The following is a 27,730-nucleotide window of genomic DNA, read 5'->3' as shown; positions in this document are numbered from 1 at the left end:
AAGCACAATAGTAGTGTTGAATCGTTCGAGTAAAGGTACGAAAGGCTGACTTCAGTTGCTGTTTTGACTAACTGTACAGCATTAAAACCATACTGTACAAAAGATGACAGATTTGTGTGATAATGAGGGAGTCATAAAGAAAATTATAGCCTTAGGTTTTATCTAGTTTTCTTAGCATTCGCCACAATGTGACTGTTCGCCGGTAAAAAGCCGCCATTTAAAACAAAAAGGCTGGTTTAACCGCGCGGTACTGGAACTAGTCTTGCGTTTTTCAGCACTGGCGGTTTACCCCATACTAGGCTACGTCCCAGTCCTTTTAGTGGATTGTATGCAAGAGGAACGTGGCGAGTGAAATACAAGTCATTTTTCCCATGCTTCACATGTAAATAAATTAGGCAGGGATCTTGTTGGATGACGGGTAATCACCAAGACGATATTTGAAACGAGCTCGTTACCAGGCCCCAAAGACCTTTCGCAGTCTCACATTCAGTCACTTCCCACAATTCAACACGCGAGTCAAAGAGAGACAGGGTACGAGTCTGCGTGATTGCGGGCTCACATAGACAAGAAGGGATTGTTAAGTATTTATATGGTCATTTCACACTTTACCAGGTTTGAATAACTTATCAAAACATCTTGTTGTATACTGGATATGGCACAAATATATTTCTCTATATGTAATATGACAATTATTCTATTGCTATCAAAAATTAATTCAACATTTAATGAATAATATTTGCATTTGCTTTTAATTCAAACTCCAAAATTTAGACTGTCAATTTCAATTATCAATTTTAATTGATCCGAATACTTGAGGAAGATCAATCTAAATTCATTGTAGCGCGAGACTCCTCGGAAACGCTGATCATAGTTCAGTAGACAGCTGTGTATAGGAACCTGTGTTTTTTTTTTTAAGTTAGCCTCTATAATACCCTCATGCGCAGAGCTTTCTGTGTCGGTCTTTCACTCTGCTCCACATCAAAGCAAAGTAAACGAGCGACACAGAAAGCTCTGCGTAAGAGGGTACCTCTACAAGCGCTCATATGTAAACGGTGTTTCACAGAATTTCATTTATTACGATCACCACACTCTCTTCTCTTAGCTTTAGGAGGGTACCTCTATATGTAAACGGAGGTCACCTCTATGTAAACGGTGTTTTATAGAATTGTAATTATTACGATCACCACACTCTTCTCTTGGCTTTCATGGATAAATATTAATCCCCATATGCTATTTTTTTGGTGTCGATGCAGTTGATTCTTGATTTTTAAAAATGACAACTGGTTCTTGTTGGTTAGACTATTATACGCAGGAGTTTTGCGCCTTGTATAGTTTAGTTATTGCATCCATCATAAAGGTGAGACTTTAGTGTCTATTAAAAGTTTCGAAAGTTTTATGAATATTTATCGCACATAGATATATACTTTTACAATGTTACATTTTTTGTGCGCTTGAAAGTTATTTCTGTATTCTTTACTGTCGAATCCGTCGCGTTTTCAAAACATCGATTTCTTTTTGTTTTTGGGATATTCTGTTCCGCCAGTCAAATTATTATAAGCCAATCAGATTCTTGCCATCTTTCGTCTTGTGCAGTTGCCCGGCTTTCTGTCGCGACACTGTCTGGTTTTCGTCCTGAGGATAGCCAGGGAAGTGCACAAAGCGAGACTCTGATTGGCTCAGAATGGTTTTACTGACACAATTCCGTGTTGTAAAAACGCGGGTCGCGATACAACGGATTCGACAGTAAACAGTTCTAATTTTTCACGAAGTCATTGTATTGTGAAATAGAATGAAGTGCGAAAAAAAAACTTCATGTTAATAGTAATATAAAAAACTACTATTATAGCACGAGGTCTAGAAAGTCAGTCTACAAAGTAAAGTCAGCGGTTTTCAGCTGATATTTTCAAGGTACTTATTTTCGAGTTAAGAATATACAATGAGTATACTGATGATTCCAAAACCAAGGAACCTCAAACGAATACCGTATTGAGACTAAATATCAGAGAGACAAGCCTCTGATACCCAGTGGCTATCACTAGCTTCGTGGCCCATACGATATAAATATTGCACCTAACACAAGGGAAAAACCGACAGCTCACTTCGCGGGTACTAATTTTGCACTACTGATGATATAGATATTTCCAATCCACTCCATATTTAGTCTGCTTAGCAGCCATTAGGAGCGGCTATTAGGCAGACTACCTTAATTATGAAGATTCGGGAGACCCCTCGAGGCTGCAATGAACACAGTCGCATAAGAACGTATTCAACCCGATCCCCTAGAGATCGTCGTCCTCTATTGCTCCACTGAACACGACAGTCTGTTTGGGTGTTGCCGTTTTCGTGACTTTTGACGACTTCGCTCGTGTTCTTGGCGGACTTGGGGGTTTGTTTGCCTGTTACATGATTTAATATTAATATAAAATTGAGTGTCAGACACAAGCACTATGAAGCGTGGCCGTTGGAATTAGAATGGGAGTAATGGGTTTCGTTCGCCCACGAAAAGGTGTGTATCTTTCTGTATGCAAAAGCGGGTAGATTTTAGTTGAGACGAAGGTTAATCATATAACATGGGATTAAAAGGGTTGAGATATATTGTGATGTAAGAGGTTTATAATGTTAGATGGGATAAAATGGAGTATAACACGGTAAGGGTTAAGGTAAGGCGAAGTGAATAAAACAGGATAAAACTATGGTTCGGTGGGATCTGCTAAGGTGAGGTAAAGAAGACTAGACTCAGGTGAGGTGAGGTGAAGTGAGATGGGACCGGTTGGGGTGGGTTGAGGTAGGTGATTAGGGGTATAACGAGGTACGATAAGGTAAGGTGTGGTGGTTGAATTGAGGTGAGGTGAGGTAAGGTAGACTAGAGTCAGGTGAATGAAGGTTGGATGGGGTTAGAAAGATGATATGGGTGCTACAGGGTGAAGTGAGATAAAGTAAGATGGTTGGGGTGGGTTTAGTTCAGTGATAAAATGATGAAAAGTAAGATGGTTATGGTGGGCTGAGTTAGGTGATAAGGGGTGTTACAAGGTACGATAAGGTAAGGTGGGGTGGTTGAGGTAAGGTGAGGTAAGACTAGAGTCCGGTTAAGTAAGGTTGGGTGGGGTGAGAAAGATGATATGGGTAGTAAAAGGTGAAGAAAGGTAAAGATGGTTGGGTTGGGTTCAGTTCAGTGATAAAATGGTTTAACAAGGTACGATAAGGTAAGGTGGGGGTGGTTGAATTTAGGTAAGGTAAAGGTAAACTAGAGTCAGGTGAAGTGAGATGAGGTGGGGGTAAGGCAAGGTTAGTCGAGATTAGGGGGGAGGCCCGATCAAGAGGTATGGTCAGGTAAAATAAGGAAAAAGTGAGGTCTAGCGTGACATGGTGAGATAGTGATGTGGGATGACGCATTGTAGTGGATATGAGCAAAAGAAATCGGGATCATGAGATGAAGAACCTAGAATCCCACTACTGTAACTCAAACTGTATAAGGGAACCTAAAAACAGTTCTAGATAGTGTGGGTTCAAGAAATCAGGGCGGATTGAAGAATACATTGGCTGCTCATATCTTTTGAAAAAGATGAGGTGCAGCGTGGAATAGTGGAGCAGTGTTACGGTAGTATATTTATCATTATAAGCGTGATGGAACTGCAGTAGTATAAGTAGGACGAGGTTGCAATAAGGTATGTAGTTTGGTTTAGATTCCCAGAAAAGACGATTCGAGATTGATATGAGTTCGGAGGTATACCGTAAGCAAGGTGACCAACCAAATTTCATTTATAAAGTTAAGTCACCAGTAGTATTCTACCTTTGATGAATTCGTTGTTAAGCAAGGTGACCAACCAACTTTCATTTATAAAGTTAAGTCACCAGTAGTATTCTACCTTCGATGAATTCGTTGTTAAGGACCAACCAAATTTCATTTATAAAGTTAAGTCACCAGTAGTATTCTACCTTTGATGAATTCGTTGTTAAGCAAGGTGACCAACCAAATTTCATTTATAAAGTTAAGTCACCAGTAGTATTCTACCTTTGATGAATTTGTTGTTAAGCAAGGTGACCAACCAAATTTCATTTATAAAGTTAAGTCACCAGTAGTATTCTACCTTTGATGAATTCGTTGTGTCAGGTTCTGTGTGTTGCTTCTCTTCATTTTCTGCTTCAGGCATTGTTGTCGGAAGGACAGTAGAGAGACCATCCTATAACAACAACACAAAGACATAGCTTTAAGCAATGCTGTAGTAAAATACCACGTCGTCTTACGTCTTCAAAAGAAAATTATCTACTCCAAGACATGGCTATATTGCATTGCTGTTTGTAAAATACAGTACCACGTCTTTGAAAGAAAATTATCTACTCCAAGACATGGCTATATTGCATTACTGTAGTAAAATACAGTACCACGTCTTTGAAAGAAAATTATCTACTCCAAGACATGGCTATATTGCATTGCTGTAGTAAAATACAGTACCACGTCTTCGAAAGAAAATCATCTACTCCAAGACATGGCTATATTGCATTGCTGTAGTAAAATACAGTACCACGTCTTTGAAAGAAAATTACCTACTCCAAGACATGGCTATATTGCATTGCTGTAGTAAAATATAGTACCACGTCTTCGAAAGAAAATTATCTACTCCAAGACATGGCTATATTGCATTGCTGTAGTAAAATACAGTACCACGTCTTTGAAAGAAATCCCTTACTTTAGGGAATGCTTAAGTAATAATGCTTAGGTAATAATTAAGCACGTCTTTGAAAGTTGTCCTCTACTCACATTGGCGTTCCACTCGATTTCTTGCATGACTCTCGAGACACACTCAGCCATGTATTCAAACTACAGGGACAAAAAAAGCATAATTAGAAATACCACTGGAATTCAAGTTACAGTGGAACTTCAATGTAGCGATAATGGATATTACCACATCCTATGCATAACGAAGTTGGCCTCTTTTCTCTGTCTTTTGCTGGGCTGGCGTTCGCGAGGAAAAGAGTCTCTTAAAAAAGAGGCCTCTGCTAGCAGGGAATGTTGGGTCCAGCCACATCTCGATTTGACAATTTTCATGATATAACAATGCAGTTGTTAAATCCCTTGACCATGAGGCAGTCCCAGTTATTACCATATATCTTCGGTTGATAGCCCCGGACCACGTTAATGTTTGTTTACATAGTTGCTAATTTGTGACATTTTTGGGCCTTGTATAGACTTTAAAACTCTTTCAAATATTGTAACAAAGGATGCATTATGACGAATGATTATCCAAAAGTAAAACAAAGTGCTATATCTACTTACATATTCAGAATAAATTTTAACCCATCTGGACTTTCCCCCTTTCTTGTACTCAAAGCAAACTGCCATGGCCTCTGAGTCAGCCTCACATTGCTGTATCTGATCCCAGTCGAGAGAATGCTCCTGTTCCTATGGCATCAAGAAAACATGATAACCAAAGTTTGGATTTTTTTTACAAACAACACAGGAAGGACAGCTTGACATTGCATTATTTTACCCAAGATAGGATAATATACAAGCACATCAGTTACATAAATGTTGAATAATATTTTTGACAAAGCCATTTAAATGCCATGAGAAATAAAACAACAATACCTAAGCTGTACCCCAAACAAATGTTTGTCGCATATGACATCAGGCCCGTACCCAGTATTTTCCTTGGGGGGGGGGGGGGGGGTTTGAAAGAACAAAAAGGGATATTTTTTATGCGCCATTGCAACATCTCCACGGTACGTTTATTATCGGATTTAGCTACCAAAAAGTCTTTATGATTTATGACATACCAGAGTGATCTAGAAATTGTCTTTTTTCTATCTAATTTGCTTATGCTTTATAGTTCTGTCAACGAATAGCATGTCTATTGCGAACCAGAATTGGACTTTTCACCGTCGTTGGGGGGTGCATGCCCCCCCCCCCCCCTCCCTGGGAACGGACCTGGACATCATGCCAACTCTAAGGCTGTGGGATAAATCCCCCAAGGTTCAGGTTTCACCTTGGTTGACTGATTTCACTGGGCCTACGAAGACCGCCGACTGTAGTTCTTTTACAGCTTGTCTGTAGTCCTGAATTTCTACTCATACTGTACCACGTACCTCTAAGACACCATCCTCAGTGCATGCCTTCATCTGAAAGCTCTTGAGGCATATTGTGGTGATCACATGGCCATTTCTGCGTGCATCACATGGACAGTGTGGGAATACCACTGTATTATAGTGATCCAGGGTGCGTGCAACGTCCAGATACTGCCAGAAGGAATGTACAGTAAACATGTAAATATGACAAACCAAGAAACATTGTCAGAGATTGAATTGCAATTCTTAAATGATAGCTCATCCTGTTCTCCAGTGAATACAGTATCCATATCCAGTTTAACAAAAACATATCCAGTTAATCAAAAACTGGTACTTGACTCCGGTAAATTTTCCTCTTCAATAAAATTTCTTGAGTTGACTACCTTTTTGGTGAACCATATCTATACTCTGGTAAATTAACAGGACTGTTTGGGCATTTTGATTGATCTGTATTTTGATACACACCCCCAATGACCAGTAATAAATAGACATTGCAAATCAATAAAACTTTGTCACACTGATCTGTGAATGGCAAACTGTTGAATGACAAGACTGTCACTAATAAATGCAGAATATGGACAATGGATAGTGAAAAAAATCACCAACTGCTTGTCTGGGAGATCATTGTAAAAAGAAATTCAGGACAATTAACTTTCAATATACTTTCCAAGCCACCAAAACATAATCACAATAATCTTCCCAATACCTCTCTTTTTTTCGATGAATTTTTCAGATCTTTTAGTTGTTGCAGTTTTGTGCCTGGTGTCAGCTTTCTACTTTTGATATCTTCTAAGGCCTTCAACAAAACAATGCATAGTAAAACATGGCATACTAGCTGCACAAATCATTTCTGGATACTTCAATGCTGGGTTCTTTTCCAAACATTGCTAAAATTCTACTCTGGTTGTACAATATACTTACTTGGTGATATAGAAGATTGAGAGCAACTTCATCAGAGTTCAATTCAACCTCCTATAGAATAAGCATTTGTAAATACCTTTGATGGAAATGAGTGAAAATATGAGAAAAAATAGACTTCTAAAATTAATTGTTTATTTATGGTGTTCAAACGAGTGTTGAGATCTAATCTACAGTAAGCCACTCAGTAAACCCCAATAAAAATCGCAGTTGAGGTTGATATGATACAGATACCTGCTTAGCTGATTTGATTACAGTAGATGCTGGTGGTGATAATGATGCTGGTGGTGATAATGATGGTGGTGGTGATAATGATTATGTTGGTGGTGATAATGATTATGTTGGTGGTGATAATGATGGTAGTGGTGATTATGATGGTGGTGATGATAATGATGGTGATAATGATGATGGTGGTGCTGATAATGTTATGTTGGTGGTGATAAATGTTATGATGGTGGTGATGATGATGGCGCTGCTGGTGGTGATTCTAATGATGATGATGATGATGGTAATGATGATAATGATGGCAGTAGTGATGATCTTGATAATGGTGGTAGTGATAATGATGATGAGGAGGAAAATAATGATGCTGAAGATGATTTGGCTGATGATAACGATGGTTCGGATAATGAAGATAACCCTTGTTAGGATGACGATTAGGTGGTGGTGATACAATATCAGTTATTTTATTTCTTTACTTACTCTTGCAAGTGTAAAGACCCATTTGCGTAGGGCAAGACAAGTAGTTGAAGTTTCTGAATACCGTCTTATGTACACATTGTGAGGAAATTCATTTTCTTTTAATTTTCTTTCTGGAAGGAATAGAGAGAGAAAAAAAAGTGTAATGTATGGTGACAGTAAGCAACATTCAAGTAAAAAATATAGCTACAGTGCGGCCCTGGCTGATTTGAATTTTGAAATTTGTTAGAGTTATGTATTGTTTACTAAGTAGGAACTTCCTCCATGATGAGTAAACAGATTACTTTCGTACCAAAGCCACTCGCTGTAACTTCAAAAAGGGCAAAATAGAGAGCACTTTCTTGGTCAAGTCCAATCTTAGAGACAAGTGCCTGTAAAATGATTTAAAAAACACACAGGTTAGGTACAAACAGTATAATTCTTACAGTAGATGAATAAATAACCATATTTACTCATGCATAATGAACACATTTTTCACATGAAAAATACATGAAATTTCTGATACCTTGTAAACTTCTCTTGTCTTGTATCGTTTCTCCACTACAACTATCTCAACTGAGTTATCTGGCAGAAGAATTCTTAATTCAATTTCCATTTCAGTATCTTCCTATGGAAAACAAAACGCAATATAGTTAGAATATCATAGATCCATCCCAAGAAGTTAGATGCATTTATTGCAAACTAATTTTGACACAAATTCTAATTCACAAAAATATGTGTACGTTCATCTTACCATTTTATCATCATCATCAAGAAAATCTTGCATCAAAACCGAATCCCCAATTACTCGAACACTGCAGACTGAAGTGAAACAAAATCAAGCATTTTTCCCACATACATGTGCAGCATAACATCCCAGTCCCCTGTAAATCTCACGATACTTAAAGCCCAGAGGTTAATGTCCTTGCAATGTGTTTCAGAGTTGTAGCTACAACAAGGAGGCAACTCTGTAGTTATCAAGGGGTAGGGGGGCAATGCTGTATTTACATAGCATGGGGTAGAGGGGTTCAATGCTCTATTTTACAGGGGGGTCAACACTGTAGTTAAAAGGGGGGTTCAATGCTGTAGTTAAAAGGGGGGGGGGTCAACACTGTAGTTAAAAGGGGGGTTCAATGCTGTAGTTAATAGGAGGGTTCAATGCTGTAGTTAATAGGGGGGATCAATGCTGTAGTTAATAGGGGGTTCAATGTTGTAGTTAATAGGGGGTTCAATGCTGTAGTTGGGGGATCAATGCTGTAGTCAATAGGGGGGGTTCAATGCTATAGTTAATAGGGGGGATCAATGCTGTAGTTAATAGGGGGGGATCAATGCTGTAGTTAATAGGTGGGGTCAATGCTGTAGTTAATAGGGGGTTCAATGCTGTAGTTAATAGGGGGTTCAATGCTGTAGTTAATAGGGGGGATCAATGCTGTAGTTAATAGGGGGGATCAATGCTGTAGTTAATAGGGGGATCAATGCTGTAGTTAATAGGGGGGTTCAATGCTGTAGTTAATAGGGGGATCAATGCTGTAGTTAATAGGGGGATCAATGTTGTAGTTAATAGGGGGAATCAACGCTGTAGTTAATAGGAGGGTTCAATGCTGTAGTTAAAAGGGGGATCAATGCTGTAGTTAATAGGGGGATCAATGTTGTAGTTAATAGGGGGAATCAACGCTGTAGTTAATAGGGGGGTTCAATGCTGTAGTTAACAGGGGGTTCAATGCTGTAGTTAATAGGGGGGATCAATGCCGTAGTTAATAGGGGGATCAATGCTGTACTTAATAGGGGGATCAATGCTGTAGTTAATAGGGGGATCAATGCTGTAGTTAACAGGGGGTTCAATGCTGTAGTTAATAGGGGGGATCAATGCTGTAGTTAATAGGGGGATCAATGTTGTAGTTAATAGGGGGAATCAACGCTGTAGTTAATAGGAGGGTTCAATGCTGTAGTTAAAAGGGGGATCAATGCTGTAGTTAACAGGGGGTTCAATGCTGTAGTTAATAGGGGGGATCAATGCTGTAGTTAATAGGGGGATCAATGCTGTACTTAATAGGGGGATCAATGCTGTAGTTAATAGGGGGATCAATGCTGTAGTTAACAGGGGGTTCAATGCTGTAGTTAATAGGGGGGATCAATGCTGTAGTTAATAGGGGGGATCAATGCTGTAGTTAATAGGGAGGTAAATGCTGTAGTTAATAGGGGGGTAAATGGTGTAGTTAATAGAGGGATCAATGCTGTAGTTAATAGGGGGGTCAATGCTGTAGTTAATAGGGGGATCAATGCTGTAGTTAATAGAGGGGATCAATGCTGTAGTTAACAGGGGGTTCAATACTGTAGTTAATAGGGGGGTTCAATGTTGTAGTTAATAGGGGGGATCAATGCTGTAGTTAATAGGGGGGATCAATGCTGTAGTTAACAGGGGGTTCAATGCTGTAGTTAATAGGGGGGATCAATGCTGTAGTTAATAGGGGGGATCAATGCTGTAGTTAATAGGGGGATCAATGCTGTAGTCAATAGAGGGGATCAATGCTGTAGTTAACAGGGGGTTCAATGCTGTAGTTAATAGGGGGGATCAATGCTGTAGTTAATAGGGGGGATCAATGCTGTAGTTAATAGGGGGGATCAATGCTGTAGTTAACAGGGGGTTCAATGCTGTAGTTAATAGGGGGGATCAATGCTGTAGTTAATAGGGGGGATCAATGCTGTAGTTAATAGGGGGATCAATGCTGTAGTTAATAGGGGGGTTCAATGCTGTAGTTAATAGGGGGGTTCAATGCTGTAGTTAATAGGGGGATCAATGCTGTAGTTAATAGGGGGTTCAATGCTGTAGTTAATAGAGGGGATCAATGCTGTAGTTAATAGGGGGGATCAATGCTGTAGTTAATAGGAGGGTAAATGCTGTAGTTAATAGGAGGGATCAATGCTGTAGTTAATAGGGGGGTTCAATGCTGTAGTTAATAGGGGGGATCAATGCTGTAGTTAATAGGGGGGATCAATGCTGTAGTTAATAGGGGGGATCAATGCTGTAGTTAATAGGAGGGTAAATGCTGTAGTTAATAGGGGGGGATCAGTGCTGTTGTTAATAGGAGGGTGAATGCTGTAGTTAGCAGGGGGTAGGGGGGTTCTACGCTGTAGTTCCCAAGGGGTAGGGGGTTGATGATGTAGTTAGCAGGGGATAGAGGGTTTCAATGCTGTACTTAACAGGGGGAAGGGGGTTCAACACTGTAGTTCGCAGGAGCTAGGGGGGTTGATGATGTACTTAGCAGGGAGGAGGGGGTTGATGATGCAGTTAGCAGGGAGGAGGGGGTTGATGATGCAGTTAGCAGGAGGTAGGGGGGGGGGGTCAATGCTGTAGTTAGTCCCAATTTGGGGGTAGTCCTAATGTAGACTTTTGATTGTAAAGGGACATGCATGTGGGAGACAATTGTGTCTACACTCCCCCCCCCTCCCCTGCACAAAACAATTACAAGGAATATTGACAAGACCTGTTACCAACTCCCAGCCCCAAATTCTATGCAGCCACAGTCATGAGGACAGACACTACCTTGCTGCAAGTAACTCTCAAGTCCTTTCCTTCTTGCTTCTAGCTGGTGCTCAGACAGAGTAAACGGCCACTTCCCAGGGAACTTGGGAAACTGGAAGTCTCTAAACTCCTTTTTTAACTGAAAGTAGCAAATATAATATAAGTGGCACTGTAAGTGTCATTGTTTGGTCATCAAAAGGATTTACCAGATCTGGTCAAGGGAGCACGGCAAAATGTATTCCTATTTAACGCACTATTGATATTACGAAAATCAACACGTCATGTGTTTGTTTTGTTAGGGGAGTTATCGGTAGCGTTGTTGGGGGTGTGGGACTCAGATTATGAAGTGGATTATGTTTGTCAACAGGGTCTTTGTTCGAAGATACAAGGGTACGAGTAGTGTAAGCGCGAAGTGCCAGCGAAAGATGCACAAAGTGCATCGCGAGCCTCAGAGAGGCGAGAAAAATAGAGCGGAGTGAAGCAGTTTTTTTTTTTTCGTATATTGCGTGAACCCTTTCCGAGGATCGAGAGTTACAGTAGAAGTGACGGGGAGTGAAACTGTAACTTGTATGTAGTGATGCGTGTAGTATGTTTTTGTACGTTTTTGTAAGCAAGAGGATCACACTCACAAAGGCGCCATTTTCAGGATTTCACAGAAGCATAATAAAATTATTTATTTCCTGCAGCAAAAGAGGCCAAAGACCTTCAGACCTCCGTGTCTCTCAAGAAAAACCAAAAAATATCATTGTAAAGGAGAGATCTTATTCTAGACAATCTCGGAAGATGTGTAAACAAACCTTCAAGCCTAAAATCAAATCTGAAAAAGAATTTAAATACTTGCCGTAGTTTCATTGCATAGATAGATTAATTGTAGCTGAATACACAACCATCTTTTTATCGTTATTTAGAAAGGCATTATTCCTACCTTGAAAAGAAAGTGATTCTTTAGCCCCATCACGCATTAACAAAATGGTTCGCAAACAATAAAATGGAAGAAAAGAGCTTTTATCTACTTTTAACTGCAAGACTTTTGACTGAACAACTTCAACTCAATCTATTAAAGGACAGTACCGAGATGGTGCACAACACTTATTTTAAGTACTTTTCGACTTTATTTATTATAAAAAGGTTTGTTTATTACAAATAGTTGGCGGTCGTTTTGTGTTTTCAGACCCACATACCTTTTACGTCAAATTGATTTTGAAGTATGGAATCGACCACAAAATAACACACCAGGCCCAAGAAAGCCAATGAAGCGAGGATTCACAATCCACTGTATTATTCGCAAAACCCAACATATGAACATGCAAACTGCATGGTTTGAATTTGGTTGGCCTATTCCCGCCAAAAACATCATACATAGGGTTCCCAACATGGATATGGGAAGAGGTGCGGAATACTAAAATATAGGTGGTATTTTATAGAAGCACACTTTCACATTTTTATTAGGTAAATTAAATATGTGATAAATATAATGGGGACCCAAAAGGGAGGTATTTGCTTAATCAACGACAACGCATACTATTCCCCTAAAGCACCACAGAAACCCAATACATCAAAGGATCGAAATATACCTTAAGGTAATTCCCTTGAAATAGTTCTACAACCCAGATTTTTTTTAAACTTGGCATAAACAATATTGAAGTTAAGGGCTTTCTAAAATTTAATAAAAAAATGAGGCTACTGACCTCATTTTCACAACAGAGGGGTGTAGAGGTGACACATTTTTACTGATCGCGCAAGGAAAAATCCCAACTCTTAGTTTTCAAAAAGAGTTCCTATAGTCTTTAGAAAATTTAGTTCTGTTTGTCGAGCTGCCAAAATCCAATCTCCTAAACAATGACCCGTAGTAGCTAATGTTCAAAACAAATCACATTTAAGAGATCGCACTAAAAGACACTGTTTTCCCCCCTATTTATACGTGTGCCATTTTGAAGTAGTATTTTATGGTTTTTAAGACAAAATAAACAAACTTCTACAAGCCAACTTTTTTCTTCTTTCAGTCTATCTTTTTCCCATATATATTTAACTATTTGAGCAAATAAAAATTGGGGATAACCGAGTTCATTTTTTCTGTCAAAGCGATTTGTGAAAAAACACATGCCTTTTTTTGTACATTTGTGGCGCGCACGCACTTAATGCTGGAAAATTCGAACAAACAGCCCGCAACACTATGCACAGAAGGGGTGTGCAGTGCAATTCAACAGAACTACCTTGAACAGTTTTGTACAACAAAGAATTGCTATTAGTGAATATTTCACGGTAACCACTAGTTTTTTTTAAATACAACAGTTTTAATTTAAGTTGATTTTTTATCTAAGAGGTTTCATAATTTTTAAGTGCAAGACAGCATCTCCACACGACTCTATGCACTAAACATTTTTGTGGGATCAGAAATGTAAGATCCCATAAGAAGTACATACCTACCTGACTATGTAAATTTGAGAATTCCTTATATCTTTTTGAGCATATTTGCTTTCCAGAATAATATATATTGTACACCTAAACGGGAAAAAAAGAATATAAGAAATTTAGAATATGACCATAAAACACTCAGTATGAAGAAGAACAGTCGAGAGAAAAGTCACACATAATGCTACATTTAGTTGAATCCTTTATCAAAATAGCATTTTGTAATTAATATCTCACTGCACAGCTAGCATCCTGATTTTAAGGATGGCAGGTTAGAGATTACATGTTTCTCTTCTTTAGGGGAGAAAATGTGTATCATGTATGTTGTCTTACTGCCATTTTCAATGCTCTGCTAGCTCTTGTAAAAAATTTCCAGATGCTAAACTATTTTCCGGCTTCTATCATTCGATAGAATATCATTTTTGATATGTAGATGCGTATGGGTTTAGGAGTGAAAGAGTAAGTAAAAAATATTTTTTTTTTAGTGCAACATACCATAAAGGTTTCTCCTGCAGCTTGAAGCTCTCTCGACTCTGGTATAGTGAGGGGCATCACCCTTCTATCTGAGTAGTCATAGTACTCCGTACCCGATGAGCTGTCACTGTCCAGTTTTTCCACCTCTGAGTGAGTGACAGCTATGACAACAAGTGTCAGGTTGTCGCCACCTTTTTTGATGAGCTCAACAACATGCTTGTGTGTGGCTCCCTCTACATTGGTACCATTCCTGCAGCAAATTGTATTGTCAGTTTTTTATTGTAATAATATGTTTAATTCAACCTTTCACAGTACCATATACTGAATTACAGGTTAGTCAGAAGCACACTAGCAAAGCAATACAATTAAATCAAATGCAATCAGTAAATTTAACAGTTACAAACTTGTTGAACTGACTAGTATTTGTAGGCCTTTGATACAAGGTAGATTTAGACCTAATGTTGTACCCTGAATCGTGTGGAATGCAACCCCCTTTAATGATCGGAAATGGAGGATTCTCTGGCCTATTTCTGGAAACGAACCACTGGCATGCGGTTTAGAAATTACACTCGCTTTCAGTCACACATGCACCCTGTGCCTTTTATTTACAAGTCACAACTGTGTCTTGGTAGACGTCAATCATGACATTTGATAGCCAGAGTGTCAGGCCCTTTTATTGTTCCCTATGAAGTATATACCGGGAAGCGATAAAAAGAGGGCCTGATACAAATACTGTAAAATTTTCATGTTTGGGTCCCATATATTGGGACCACTGGGATTGGCTAGAAAACAATGCACATAAAAAGTGCGCTCAGATTGACCCTTATCGGCATGTAAAAATGCCTTGCCTAGGCCAGTCATTGCATGTGTTTATTCAGTTGTTTCTTATCAGTATCATTTATCGATGCTAAGATCTACAAAGGTGCTGGAAATATGGATGCCGTAGAAGCTGCCTTAATACTACGGATATCATTAGTAGTAGTTATCAAATTCTTAGATAGACCAGGAACCAGGCACCAAATATTCAAGAAATTTGTCTATGAGAGCGAAGAATTCTTGGGATTGTTTGCGGTTCTTCCTGCGAGTTTATCGGGTGAGCTTATCAATGAAATTTGTGTTCAAGCAGCAGTTTGTCTATGTAGACGAAAAACCCTGTTTAGTAAATTGTTGATGTGAATATCCTGTAGTAATTTGGTGATCTGATGTGTGGATCTGCAGTCTTGTAAGTTACATAAACTGTAAATCTCTTGCGCCGTGAACTATCTTTTGTGTTTTCCTATCAGTTTTTTGAAAGCATTCAAATCATTTTACATCATAACATCAAGTTACCTCACCGGGGTTTGTCGCTACTGAAATTTCTACCCTTGCATATACTGATATAACACCACTGTAATTTTGCTTTACGTAAATACTGTTTATGATTTGGGCATTTGATTGTGCTACCACGCGAGTAATTTATGCGGGACAATTTGACAGCTGATGTATTTTGACAGCGGCCTGAAAAGGGGCGGCAGGCGTCACGTCTAGTATTTGTGTCAGGCGTAGTTTTATTTTCCCTCTCTGTCTTTTGAAAAATAAAATTGCCTGATACTCGGGCTAGACGTTTGAATTTTTCCAGTTCTGCATCTGTCACATCTGATCACAACCAAGACAACATCATAAGATTGCCTTCTTAGCTACTGTCACAAAAGGAATACTGATAAACACAAATCCAGCAATTAAATAATTTTTGAATTGTTTCTTAGCTTTGTGTTGTTGTTGATTTAGTTGTATGTGCTTTCTAGATGCCTGGTGCCTTTCAGTGCACTCTTTTTATTTATTTATTTTTTATTTCACAAAAGTAATACTGATAAACACAAATCCAGCAATTAAATAATTTTTGAATTGTTTCTTAGCTTTGTGTTGTTGTTGATTAAGTTGTATGTGCTTTCTAGACGCCTGGTGCCTTTCAGTGCTCTCTTATTATTTAGGGTTCTAATGGCTGTGAAATGGCTTCCGTCACCAAAAACCAGTCTCGACTTGGAGACAACAACACAAGGTGCACGTAAAACAGGTATAATGTGATCAGAGCACTGAGTTCCAAACATTGCCATGGACAACTGTGGTGCTTACAAATGAGGTGCTCTGTTGTTATCCCATGGTTTATTACAATGTGTCTTATTCAAACATAGTGGTTCTTAAAAACTACCCAGACTGCACAGCAGGTGTAGACATTGTGTCAAACAACAGATAACATGCTAATAAAATGAAAAATGGAAGTCACCACTCCCAGGGACATTCCCAGGGTTACTTTAAGGGGGGGGGGGTCGGTTGAGGGCCCAAGTTTTTTTGGGGGGTGCCGATGACTATGGTTACCTTAGGAAATCAGGATGCTGCATTTAGAAAGAGTGAGAGGGAGGTTAAAAAGGAGGTGACAATGCCCTTGGAAAATGATATGTACTTCCATGGAAGCCATCTTGATTTCATAATGTGCAGACAGAACTAGAATTAAACACAGTTTGACTTTACCAAGTTGCAGGGGGCGGCGCACTACCATACAAGTACATAAAAAACAAAAACAAAACAACCGGCTGTTACAACTTTATTGCTCACTTGCTAAGGCTAGGTTATATGTGAATGCAAGCCGATCAGCGAAGGCGTTGAGAAATCTATTAGTATTAACGTGGGGCTTGGTTGGTTTCTTTCTCCGAAGGTTGTAATAAGTTGATATAACAACAGGAGCAATATCCCTTAGAGGGTGGTTTTGGTTACATTTGAATCGGGGAGACAGCACTCCATACTATTTTGAGCAGATGATATCTTTTTGCATGTGAAATCCAGTATTTTAAACAGATTCCAAACGATTGGGGGGAGGGGGGACTCTGCCAGCATGTGTTGTTTAATGCCCTCCTCGCAGTGTTTGCTCGAGGTGTTTTACTAAGTTAAAAATAGAGTTATTAGGAAAAGAGGGAAAGACGTATAATGTGCTTTGTTACAGTATTTCAATTTGAAATGGTTGAATGGAAAGGATTAAAATACTGCAAGCAAAATAAAAATAAGATTGGAAATGTTTAATTTCGCATGAGAGTTAGCTATGGTCTTACTATAAAAAGGAATAGATGAATTTTTATTTGTTTTTCTGTGGTACATATGGGTGAATATGATAATGGTATTCTTGCCCCATTGATGTTCACATTATGTCCACAGTCTATACAAACATTGAAAACGTTTTGTATGACACCTCAAAACCAACTGATGAAGATATATTTACTGATACTTTATTCACACACCCACACATAACATATTATGTATAATGCACACAGTAAAAATTCCAAATGAAAGCAGTTTAATGATTAAGATCTATCAATGTCAATAAGAGTGAAAATTGAGAACAAATCATAATGATCCTTCCGAGTATGCTGTATTGAGCTTGGATAGCAAAAGTAATAACATTCATTTTAGTCTGTCACCCCATGGTCAGACAAGTTAGTTAAAAAACGCCTGTTCTCTGTTATTTCTATATTCAGTCAAAACAACTGATAGTTTGAGTTTAGAAAGCACAGAATTAAAATATATATATATATATATATATAGATCGAAAATACTGCGCTACAGTAGGTATTATCATGTAAGTAAATGAATAAAAATATGAAAAATTCAAACAACTTCCTTGTTTGGCAACACAAAAAAGTTGAACTAAACCGTTACTTAACAGTCTCCATGTTCGACAGAAAACAAATACAAAAAAAACAATTATAGCCACACCAAGACATTCTAACACTTAAAATAGAAATAGAACTTTGCTCACTTGTTTGGTTTTGTGGTGTTAGGTAAAAAAGCAATCAGAAGCCGAAATATCAACAGCAAAATTTGTGGTCCGAGAGTTATCGTTTTTGAAGTGGATACGACTTTGATTTAAAAAAAAAAATAAAAATGTAATGGATTTATAATGAGCCTGTAAAAGTCCTTAAAAGCATAGAAATGCAACTATTTTCAGTAGAATTCGCTAATTGCAGCAAACATATAAAGCTTGGGGTAACATGACAGTACGAATTCGCGGAAACGACGAATAAATCGAGGTGAATCAGATCGAAAATAAATCCAATAAGAAACCGTCTCCCTTGATATAACACCGTTTAGATCCAGCACCTATATAGATAAAATTCATTGTAAGTAGAACGATATACTAGTAAAACTTACACTTCCAGGATACGATCACCGACAATAACTCCCCCTCGATGTGCCGGTCCATTCTCGAGTACGGCGCTAACATGTTGAAGCGGTGCATACAGTTCTCCGTTTATCGACCTTAGCTGGCCTCCCTCGGAAACCTGCCCTCTGACATTAAACCCAAAGCCGTTTGGACCCTTTTTGAGCTCGATCAGCCGTGGTTTACTAGCGATCTGATCGTCTTGTGACGGTGGACCCTCGTCGCTGTCCGCCATTTTGGCGAAGAACTGCGATAAGGTCACGTGATGCGTAGCCCTCGTACTTTTCCCGTGGGTTGCGGGTCGGAAGACATAACGGGAGGGGGGACCTCGCTTACAACAGCTCCGAATAAAAGCTCTATCATCCATTTTCTGTGAAGTTATTCCGTCTTTAGAATAAAGGCTTAAAGGCACCCGTTTTTAAGGACTAAAGGACACTTTTTAGATCCCGAAAGACAAACTGTCATGTAAGGCCAAAATAAAAGAGACGTCGATACGAGCTAACGAAGAATACAAAATGACCTGCCTTTGAGCGTCTTGGAACCGTCTTGAGCTTGTAAAGATTACTATGGCGTAGCTTCCTTTTGTATGTCGCACGTAGCTAGGGCTAGATAGATTTATGTTCATTTATTAGCAGTTACAAACTTGTACATCACTATTTTGCTAACAGAAGGAGGGAGGAGGTGCAAGTGCAGCAATATGGCAGTGTCTGCAATAGTTTCTAGGGCCCCCGAATGGCCCCCCGAAATTTCGATGTGCTCGCAGTCTTCGGCTCATGCTCGCATGCTCGCGCAATTTTTTTTTTCAGCCTAAAAATGCTCGGTCTCGCATAAAAAACGGAGTGCTCGCAAAAGACCATTCGGGGCCCTGTTTCTGTTCATGTCCCACCACCAGGCACCCCCCTCTCCCAGCTCTGTATGCTCCCTACTCTTAAAACATTCATAGATGTATTTTGCCACCTCTTTTTATATTTGTATAGGTGTTTTTATTGAGTAATGGAAACGTAAAGTTAATATGCCATTTTTTCATCATTCCGAACCTCACAGGAGGTCACGAGTCACGAGGTTAGAGTGCGTTACCTGACGTCACACGCAAGGGCCCTATAAAAAACATATCGCTCTGTGTGAGTTGTGTCACTCTCATCAAGGCATAAAGCGACCTGTTGTAAAGGTAAGAAGCATGGAGAATTTTCCAAAATGCAGGGCTATTATGAAAATATAGGTAATATATATATTTTTCTCTTGTTGTGGTGATAGAGGGTAAAACTTGAATTTGCTGTAGTTACTATTTTGATTTATAAATCGAACATGTTGACTAATAGCTTGTGTAACAGTTTAAAAGTTTGAAACGTAGTATAGACTGAATAAAAGTTTATAACCCACTGAAGTAAGCTAATAAGTCTGATTAAACTTATTCTCCTTCAGTATATCTCTTTAGAGTAGGATAACGAGACGATTTGATCTTATTTAGACAGATTACATTTCACAAGTTTTTCAAGCGTGACATCTTACTGCTACGCAGTGGCAATAAAAACAACCATTTCAACAAAGAGACCAAAATTTTCTGCTTACACGTGCTAACTGACTTGAATGCAATACCATTCGCTTACAACCTTTAAAGGGTTTGGTTGCACTAAGCTTGGAGTACTTTCGTGTATGCTTGCGGATAATATATTGCTTAACTTGATATTGGAAATTGATATATTGTTAGATTGTCTAAGCTATAGAATTCAGGGCCACATCCAAACTTATTTGCATTTCCATTGTATTTATTGTGTCGTTCTTTAGAAATCAAGGTGGCCTTGTATTCTATAGTTGCTCCTTATTTATAATCTTTTATTGTTATCTTTTTTTAATTGTTGTACATTCGTTCATCTCATCATACCAGATGGCTCTGCGCATCGCTGCCTCGATTCCGCGAGTTCTCTTGAGGAGGTTCATTCCAGCTGTATCTAAGCTAAGAGGCTTTGCCCAAGCTCAGGTGAGACCACATAATTCAAATACTTATCACTTACCTGTCATATGTACCAAAATCCTACACAATCTTTTGTTAGGAAATTCTTTAGAGGTGTAGTCTTGTCCCATACTTAGACATCTCAATTTGGTAAAAGCATATCCACTCTATGGGTATCTATGGGCATTTGCACAATCGCCCCCCTTCCCGTGAATATTTTTGCTAGTAGTTCTAGCCTGGTTATAAGCTGAGTTTGTACGAGCTACCATTCCTCCACTCCCCCCCCCCCCCCACTTGCCCCCTCCCCTGCCCTTTTGGTTGGGACCACTCCGCCACCATATGAGAATTTAGAGATAATGATGCAATTTGTTAGGTAAGGGTGGCAAGAAGAGTATTTCTTCAGAATCCAACTGGGCAGAGAAAAAAGCCTGTTTTACTAAAGTGTTAACAGCACTAAAAATTGCTAATATTTCTAGGCTGCAGTAGATGACAACCCTGAAATCAAGTACAACCAGGTATGCACCCTTAATTACAGGTTTATTGGCTACATTGTGATTTCTAGTGCTGAAGCCGTCCATAAGGAATTACAGGTGGACTAGTGTTTTAATGCTATACAAGAATTATAGTTTATTTTAAAATGTATTTTCAATTTAACAATGGGCTACATGGTACACAAGGACTATTTAAACTCTCTATAAAATGTGGCCAAACCTCCAATCTTTAAAGTTTGTTGTTGTTTTCTTTTCAAAATTTGAGTTACAAACTTGTTTTTGCTTTTTTAAGGTGTTCATTAACAACCAGTTTGTAAACTCTGTGAGTGGCAAGACCTTCCAAACATTCAACCCATCGACTGGAGAGGTCATCTGTGATGTTGCAGAGGGAGACAAGGTGAAGCTAGCACTAAACACCATTTCTGCCATTTTATCATAGATAATTATATGATTCTAAAACTTCTAAAATGCACCCTTATATGAGTCACTTGTATTTACCTTGTCAAGTGTTTGTTTAGACCTGGGGGTAAGGGGGCAAGATGCAATTCAAAAGATTTAGGGTTCCAGGCAGGGTGAGGCTGATTTATTTATTTTATTGTATTTATTTTTACCTGAAGACGGATTGTTTATAGATTTTTAAATCAGAAAAATCCTTCAACACCCCCTAAGGGATGGCAGTTGGTTGTCCCCCCCCCCCCTCCCCTGGGGGTTTAAACGTAATGACAGTATCATTACTGGTATTTTCTACAAAATTCTTCCATACCACCAATCTGAAAAGTAGGGGGGCAGGTTTCTCCCTCTTAGCTATTTCTCATGTTGTTGAAGGGAGTTCCAGCTGTGATTTATATCCTTGCAGCATGATGTTGATATAGCAGTGAAGGCTGCTCAGTCTGCATTTAAGCTTGGTTCTCCCTGGCGCACAATGGATGCATCTGACCGAGGCAGGCTGCTCAACAGACTCGCAGATCTGATTGAGAGAGACAAGGCTTATCTGGCGGTAAGTGCCCTCATCTGTTATTGTCTCTTAAGTGCCTCTCTCTGCTGTTCCTATGTGTTGTCTAATTGCTTTCTGATCTTTAGAGTCTTGAGACTCTGGATAATGGCAAGCCATATAACGACTCGTTTAATGTGGACTTGGAGTTCACCATCAAGTGTTATCGGTACTATGCCGGCTGGGCAGACAAGATCCACGGCAAGACAATTCCCCTTGGTAAGGTACTACAAAGCCTTAAATCCAGGGTATCAGCACCGTTGGGGAATTCATGAGCTATCGACATGATGGGAGGGTATGGCACCAGGGGTGGATACGGGCAGTTGGTTGCATGGACATCCACACCCCCCTTTTTGATTAGAAAAAAAGTAATGTCTCTTTGTTTGGTATAAGATGATGACAATGATAATAATAAAAATAATAATAATGATGATGATAATAATGACTAACCACGAATTCTAAACACCTAGAAAAAAAGACCTTTTAACAATTTTCCAAGTACTACAACTTGACAGCACATCTTCATGATGAAAAATGTGTGTCCTATAGAGCATCCCTCTGTCCTTAACTCTAAAGAAATACTAAGTTCCTCTCCTCCTGACTGGAGCAGTCGGCACACCCATTACTACTCTTTTCAGCAAATCCTGACCACCGGTCTCTAGCTCATAGAATAGAATGCGAAGCTACTGTTTCTTTGGAGTTTCTGTGGAGACTGAAGATTGAGACTTTTAACATCTGTGCTGCCAAACATTTGCAGACTAGTTATATGGATCACATATACAAATACAAAATGCTTTTTGTTGATATGTCAGGAAAATCTACCAATTCCCCAGCTTTGAAATACCATTTCTAGCATTATTTGTATATCTAAGGAAGGGGGGGGATTTTTGCCACCATTGTACCCTCTAAGGTACCTACTGGCCCATTTTCTATATCACAGATGGCTCGTTCTTCTGCTACACACGACACGAGCCTGTGGGAGTGGTGGGTCAGGTCATCCCTTGGAATTTCCCACTCCTGATGCAGGCATGGAAGCTTGGCCCTGCTCTTGCCTGTGGTAACACGGTGGTGATGAAACCAGCAGAGCAGACACCGCTGACCGCCCTGTATGTGGCTTCACTCATCGCTGAGGTACGCATTTGTTAACCAAGTATGTGACATTTTTCTTGGGTAGATAATGAATTACATTATACCCTGTTAGTAGGGACACCCTTTGTAAATACAATTGATACGTGACCCATTCACAGGTTATATTTATTTTTCTGTTCCCTAGCTACAATTTTAAATACAGTATATTATACTTCAACAGAAACAGAGTGTATTCATGGGCAATAATCCAATTTTTTATCACTTATCAAGACATTGCCTCGAACAAGCACTCCCCCCTTCCGCTGTATGATGTGCGCTTGATATTTTTTTCAAAGATAACCCGTGAAAACAAAAAGCTTATCCTTGTTCCAGAGCCTTAAATGTCTCTCTATTTAGTGGGCTGCTATAGACTGAATAGAGAGACCTTCGAGTCTCTGGAACCAGGGTACAAAAAAGCTAGGTTTTAAGTTTAAATCAGTGAGGTAAAACAAATCACTGCTAAAGTTCAAGGTGACTTTCTGTGTCGTTGTCATGTGCATGATTTAAAGGCAGAGAAGTTAGCGGTGACAACCAGTGCTTTATAAATGAGCGGCACCCTTGTAAAATGTCGCCTCTATTAGCGCTTATTGAACCCTCTCTCATGTCCAATTGGCGATTCATGGCACAGAATGCACAAAGTTGAGTGCACCTGCTATTATTCTTCTATAACCCTTATTGCGTGGACCGTAGGCTGGATTCCCTGAGGGTGTGGTCAATATCGTACCTGGCTTCGGCCCAACTGCTGGGGGTGCCATCGCGAGCCACATGGACGTGGATAAGATCGCATTCACTGGATCCACAGAGGTATGGCAGGGGCATGGCTAGAGGGGGTGGGGTCCAGAGCAGATATTCACTAATAGCATCCTTAGCTCCCGTAATAATTCACTATATCGACATAGAAACCTCTTTCCAATATACACCAAACATTTTAAAATTCCGTTGGTGTCGTCAACCGGAGTCGAATTGACGTTGATCCAGTGGTTCAGATCCCCCCACCACCCCACTTTTTGAGACGGACTATTTGAAGTTTCATTTATATGAAATGACCCACTTTTTGGCCGCCAAGGGGGAGGGAGGGGGGGCGAGTGTATGTGCCGGCTACGGCCCTGGCCCTTGGAACACCTTGTGTCCCCTCTTCGTGACACCGAAAGTTTCTGTTCAGACCTCCACAAACGTAGCAACGAGGATACCTTTACATTTTTTTTCTCCTGTTACGTGACAAAAGGTTGGTCACATCATCCAGCAATCAGCAGGGGCTAGTAACTTGAAGAATGTGACGCTTGAGCTGGGAGGCAAAAGCCCCAACATCGTGCTGGCAGACTCAGATGTGGACTTTGCTGTCGATATGAGCCATTTCGCTCTCTTCTTTAACCAAGGTATACGCCTTTTTCATGAAACTGTTGCTGTTGATGGTGTTGTTGTTGCTTCTGTTGTTGTCATTATTAGAGTGATATGCCATTCGTTGAATCCTAATTGTCATGTTTTGTTATACTCTTTGATCAATGATATATGGCTCCATTTGGGCTAGGGGCACGTGTGCGACAAGACGGGCGTTTCCCCTCTTTTGCCGTTTGAAAAAGGCACAGGAGATAGCGATGGTAAAATGACATTGAGAAGGACAAAACAGATGATAGACCATGTTCATGTGATGATTTCAAAACATCCTATTTCTGTCTTTTTTGAAAGCTTAGTTATGAATGAGCTCAAGAGGCGCACCATATCTTAGACTTTTTGCTCTAATTTTATGATATCTATTCAGGCAAACCTCCCTTCGCATTCCTTTTCCATGATTTTTCACCGAAAGCCAAGCTTATGCTGGCAAATGATAAAAGCCAGTTGACGTTAAAGACAGTTGACAGCCGCGATAGTTAACTGCTTAAGGCAGAGTTTTTTAGGTTCGAGTCAGGGTCAGGTGAGCTTTCGAAATTGTTTTTATGCTTTTTAAAAGGTGATCTCTACATTGGGGAAGGTGAATCTCTCTGATAAGCAAGCTAAAGGCGGATTATCACGTCTCATATAATCCACTGCAATATTTTGTATGGAGGTTTTAAAAGAACCGCGAGTATGATCTATACTATGCAAACTGTGTGTAGCAGCCCTTATCATACTTATGAGTAAAATGAGTCGCATGCGAAGAGAACAACTTACAAAAGCATCATATTCTTACTGTGTTCGCACATATGTTGTCCTCTTCTCAGGCCAGTGTTGCTGTGCGGGTAGCAGGACCTTCGTGCAGGAGGGAATCTATGATGAGTTCGTGGAGAAAAGTGTTCAGAGGGCCAAGAACAGAGTCGTGGGGAACCCCTTTGACCTTAAAACTCAGCAGGGACCACAGGCACGTCAAAAAGATAATAACTTTTGTCAAGGGTTTTGGTTTGGGTGTCTAAGGACTTTCTGGTCGGACTTCCTTAAATGCACTTTTTGGTTTTAGCTAAACACTTTGTTAAAGGGGATTAAAATGCAGAGTTTGGTAGGGAAACTTCAGCCTGCCCAAGCCTCGCTTTCAGTGCTCATCGTCAATCATCTGGAAAACTTCGGTGGGAAAAGTGTCGAAAATTAGGTGGGAAAAAGTAGAGATTTAATATGGGACTTTGCAAATACGGAAAAAAAATTCACGCTCAAATACGGAAAACATGCTAAATGATGGAACACAAGCAGTATTCGCCCGATTTTCGAACTATGAACTCGCTCCAAGGAGTATATCATTTTGTGCAAGTTTTTCGATAAGTGTGATTTCCGATCAGTTTTTTTTTGCGTCAAAGCATCTTTAAGTAGCCCAAATTTCCATGTGGCAACTTTGATATAAAATAACTGTTTAATGGAACATGATATAGAGAAAATGAGACACCCTTTCGTTGACATAAGCTAAATTGACATAAGTAAATAACGTCTATTTCGTTCATTACGGCGCGCAGTTAGGGCTCGATAATTTTCGCTTAAGACAATAGTATGGTTTTGCGTATTTCGTCCCCAACTTAACAATATATGGGGAGCCCTGTGTGGATAAGCTTAGCAGTTTGCCTACAGGGGAGGTGGATTGGGTGGATACCCACCCCCCCCCCCTTTTGTAGTAAAAAAAGTAAAGTCATTTTGTTTGAAGAAAATAGATGTCTGAGAGATGGGAGGTACTGTCCATTTTCCTTCGCCTGCTTGACTTTGCTGATGTGACAAGTCCAATTCAGCGTGAAGTATTTTAAGATCTATGTAGTGACCTACCAAGAACCACTGGATCCGTTATAAGCCGTCAATCCAGCCATTTCCCCCACCCATTACGAAATCCTGGATCCGCCCTCGGAATAATGTGACTTTTATCTTACCTCACCCTAGGTCGATGGAGAACAGATGACTAAGATCCTCAATCTAATTGAGTCTGGTCGTAAGGAAGGTGCCAAGCTGGAGGTTGGAGGAGATCGTGCAGGAGATAAGGGCTACTTCATCCAGCCTACAGTATTTTCTGATGTCCAGGATAACATGCGCATTGCCCAGGAAGAGGTACATTACATGTTTGTGATGTTTCATGCTACCCGCTTTTTCAGGCAATATGAGAAATAAACATCTAACTGTTTCACTTTATGCCCAAGATCTTTGGTCCAGTGATGCAGATTTTCCGATTCAAGGACATGAATGACATTATCGAGCGAGCAAACAAGACAACTTATGGTCTTGCGGGATCTGTCATGACAAAGAACCTGGAGAATGCCCTGATGCTGTCCAATAGCCTCCGTGTCGGCACTGTATGGTAAGCTAAAACACACTAAATGTTATTCAGAGATAGATGTTCATGCATGATTATGGCGGCTGAATGAGTTTGTGTTAGCTTTTGATAAAATGAGGAAAAATAAGGATTTATTTTTTGTATCAAAAAGGAAACATTCCCATCCCACTTTTAAATTCCTTCTAGAGGGGAAGGGCGGGTGGTGTGGTGAAAGCTATACAGAACAGGCACGTCCCCAGGATTGACTGGGGGGGGGGGGGGGTGCGTAGTCATAGGAATCATATGTATATACTGGTAAGCTTGTATTTTACACTGTATTAGCTATTTTTGGATTTTAATATTTGATCATTCATTTTAACAAGAAATGTTTGTCTCCTATAGGGTGAACTGCTATGATGCGCTATCAGCCCAGGCTCCTTTCGGGGGATACAAAATGTCTGGTGTTGGTCGTGAACTGTAAGTACCCCGATCAAAATACATGGAAAACATAATAATATTGAATTCAAATTTTGTGTTTGGATACCTTTGTGAAGAGTGGTTTCACCTGCATTTCCTCTTCTACAATGCTCTATTGCACATGAGAATCCTCACAAGTATAATACACAAGGAACATCAATATAGGGATGCTTGACAGGACCTCCCAATCATGCAAAATAATCTTGACTTAACAATATGTATTTTTATAACGGTCCCCTATATCATTATATCTAGGTTCTCACTGTATATGAATGTTTCATGCTGTACTTGTAATTCATTCATGGCTGCAAAAAGGCTAAATTATTCTGCGCTTATAAAAAAAGCCAGAAATCTTTGTTTTCAGAAAGGGCTTAGTTTCGTTTAAAGATTTTATTTGTTCACCTTTCCCTGGTGTTGCGGGCGCAGTCGTTTATGATTGTTTTGTTTATTTTGTTTTGAATTTGCCACCCAGAAAGGTCACTTGATTACTTAGCACAAGTCCCCTTCTGATAAAACAATTACTATAAAACTTCTAATCTTGATCTGTCACTTTTTAGGGGTGAATATGGATTGCAGCAGTACTCTGAAGTGAAAACGGTATATTGCACATCATTGTTTAAAATTGCTACTTCCTATTTTATCATTGTGCGAGCACTTTCTCATCAACTTTTGTTTTTTTTGTAGGTCACCATAGCAATCCCACAAAAAAATACTTGAACCCAGAAATAAACAATATACACT

General features: G+C 39.6%; 2 protein-coding genes across 3 annotated transcripts; one reads left to right on the top strand and one right to left on the bottom strand.

The window, feature by feature from the left end:
• Nucleotides 1-644: 644 nt before the first annotated feature.
• On the bottom strand, nt 645-18,514 carry LOC5519934 (sorting nexin-27). Its single transcript, XM_048727775.1, has 15 exons — nt 18,248-18,514; nt 14,090-14,318; nt 13,610-13,684; nt 11,204-11,321; nt 8,414-8,481; nt 8,186-8,287; nt 7,973-8,051; nt 7,684-7,793; nt 6,985-7,035; nt 6,770-6,859; nt 6,085-6,234; nt 5,276-5,401; nt 4,760-4,819; nt 4,089-4,181; nt 645-2,396 (listed from the first exon to the last, which is right to left on the bottom strand). Exons 1-15 carry the CDS (start codon nt 18,490-18,492, stop codon nt 2,280-2,282), a joined length of 1,713 nt encoding a protein of 570 aa, XP_048583732.1. The 5' UTR covers nt 18,493-18,514; the 3' UTR covers nt 645-2,279.
• Nucleotides 18,515-19,306: 792 nt separating this feature from the next.
• On the top strand, nt 19,307-27,715 carry LOC5519935 (aldehyde dehydrogenase, mitochondrial). 2 transcript variants are annotated; one of them, XM_001639666.3, is made up of 15 exons: nt 19,308-19,425; nt 20,143-20,235; nt 20,685-20,723; nt 20,992-21,096; nt 21,556-21,696; nt 21,780-21,909; nt 22,631-22,821; nt 23,509-23,622; nt 24,044-24,194; nt 25,017-25,153; nt 26,146-26,310; nt 26,400-26,557; nt 26,915-26,989; nt 27,547-27,586; nt 27,674-27,715. In XM_001639666.3, exons 2-15 carry the CDS (start codon nt 20,143-20,145, stop codon nt 27,704-27,706), a joined length of 1,572 nt encoding a protein of 523 aa, XP_001639716.2. In that variant the 5' UTR covers nt 19,308-19,425; the 3' UTR covers nt 27,707-27,715. The 2 variants fall into 2 exon arrangements, with proteins under 2 accessions (XP_032220759.2, XP_001639716.2); XM_032364868.2 differs by lacking the exons at nt 24,044-24,194; nt 25,017-25,153 and having other exon boundaries at nt 19,307-19,425.
• The last annotated feature ends 15 nt before the right edge of the window (nt 27,716-27,730 follow it).

This window comes from Nematostella vectensis, chromosome 5 (assembly GCF_932526225.1).
Source record: "Nematostella vectensis chromosome 5, jaNemVect1.1, whole genome shotgun sequence".
NCBI lineage: Eukaryota > Metazoa > Cnidaria > Anthozoa > Actiniaria > Edwardsiidae > Nematostella > Nematostella vectensis.
The sequence above is the reverse complement of the archived record's forward strand: the minus strand, read 5'-3'. Positions and strand labels throughout refer to the sequence as shown.

Coding starts and splice junctions, on each gene's coding strand:
- LOC5519934 (XM_048727775.1), bottom strand. CDS start 18,492: ATGGCGGACAGCGACGAGGGTCCACCGTCACAAGACGATCAGATCGCT. Junction 8,288..8,413: donor TTGATGATGATGATAAAATG/GTAAGATGAACG, acceptor TGTTTTCCATAG/GAAGATACTGAAATGGAAAT. Junction 6,860..6,984: donor TCAATCTTCTATATCACCAA/GTAAGTATATTG, acceptor GTTTTGTTGAAG/GCCTTAGAAGATATCAAAAG.
- LOC5519935 (XM_001639666.3), top strand. CDS start 20,143: ATGGCTCTGCGCATCGCTGCCTCGATTCCGCGAGTTCTCTTGAGGAGG. Junction 26,558..26,914: donor CTCCGTGTCGGCACTGTATG/GTAAGCTAAAAC, acceptor TGTCTCCTATAG/GGTGAACTGCTATGATGCGC. Junction 27,587..27,673: donor AGTACTCTGAAGTGAAAACG/GTATATTGCACA, acceptor TTTTTTTTGTAG/GTCACCATAGCAATCCCACA.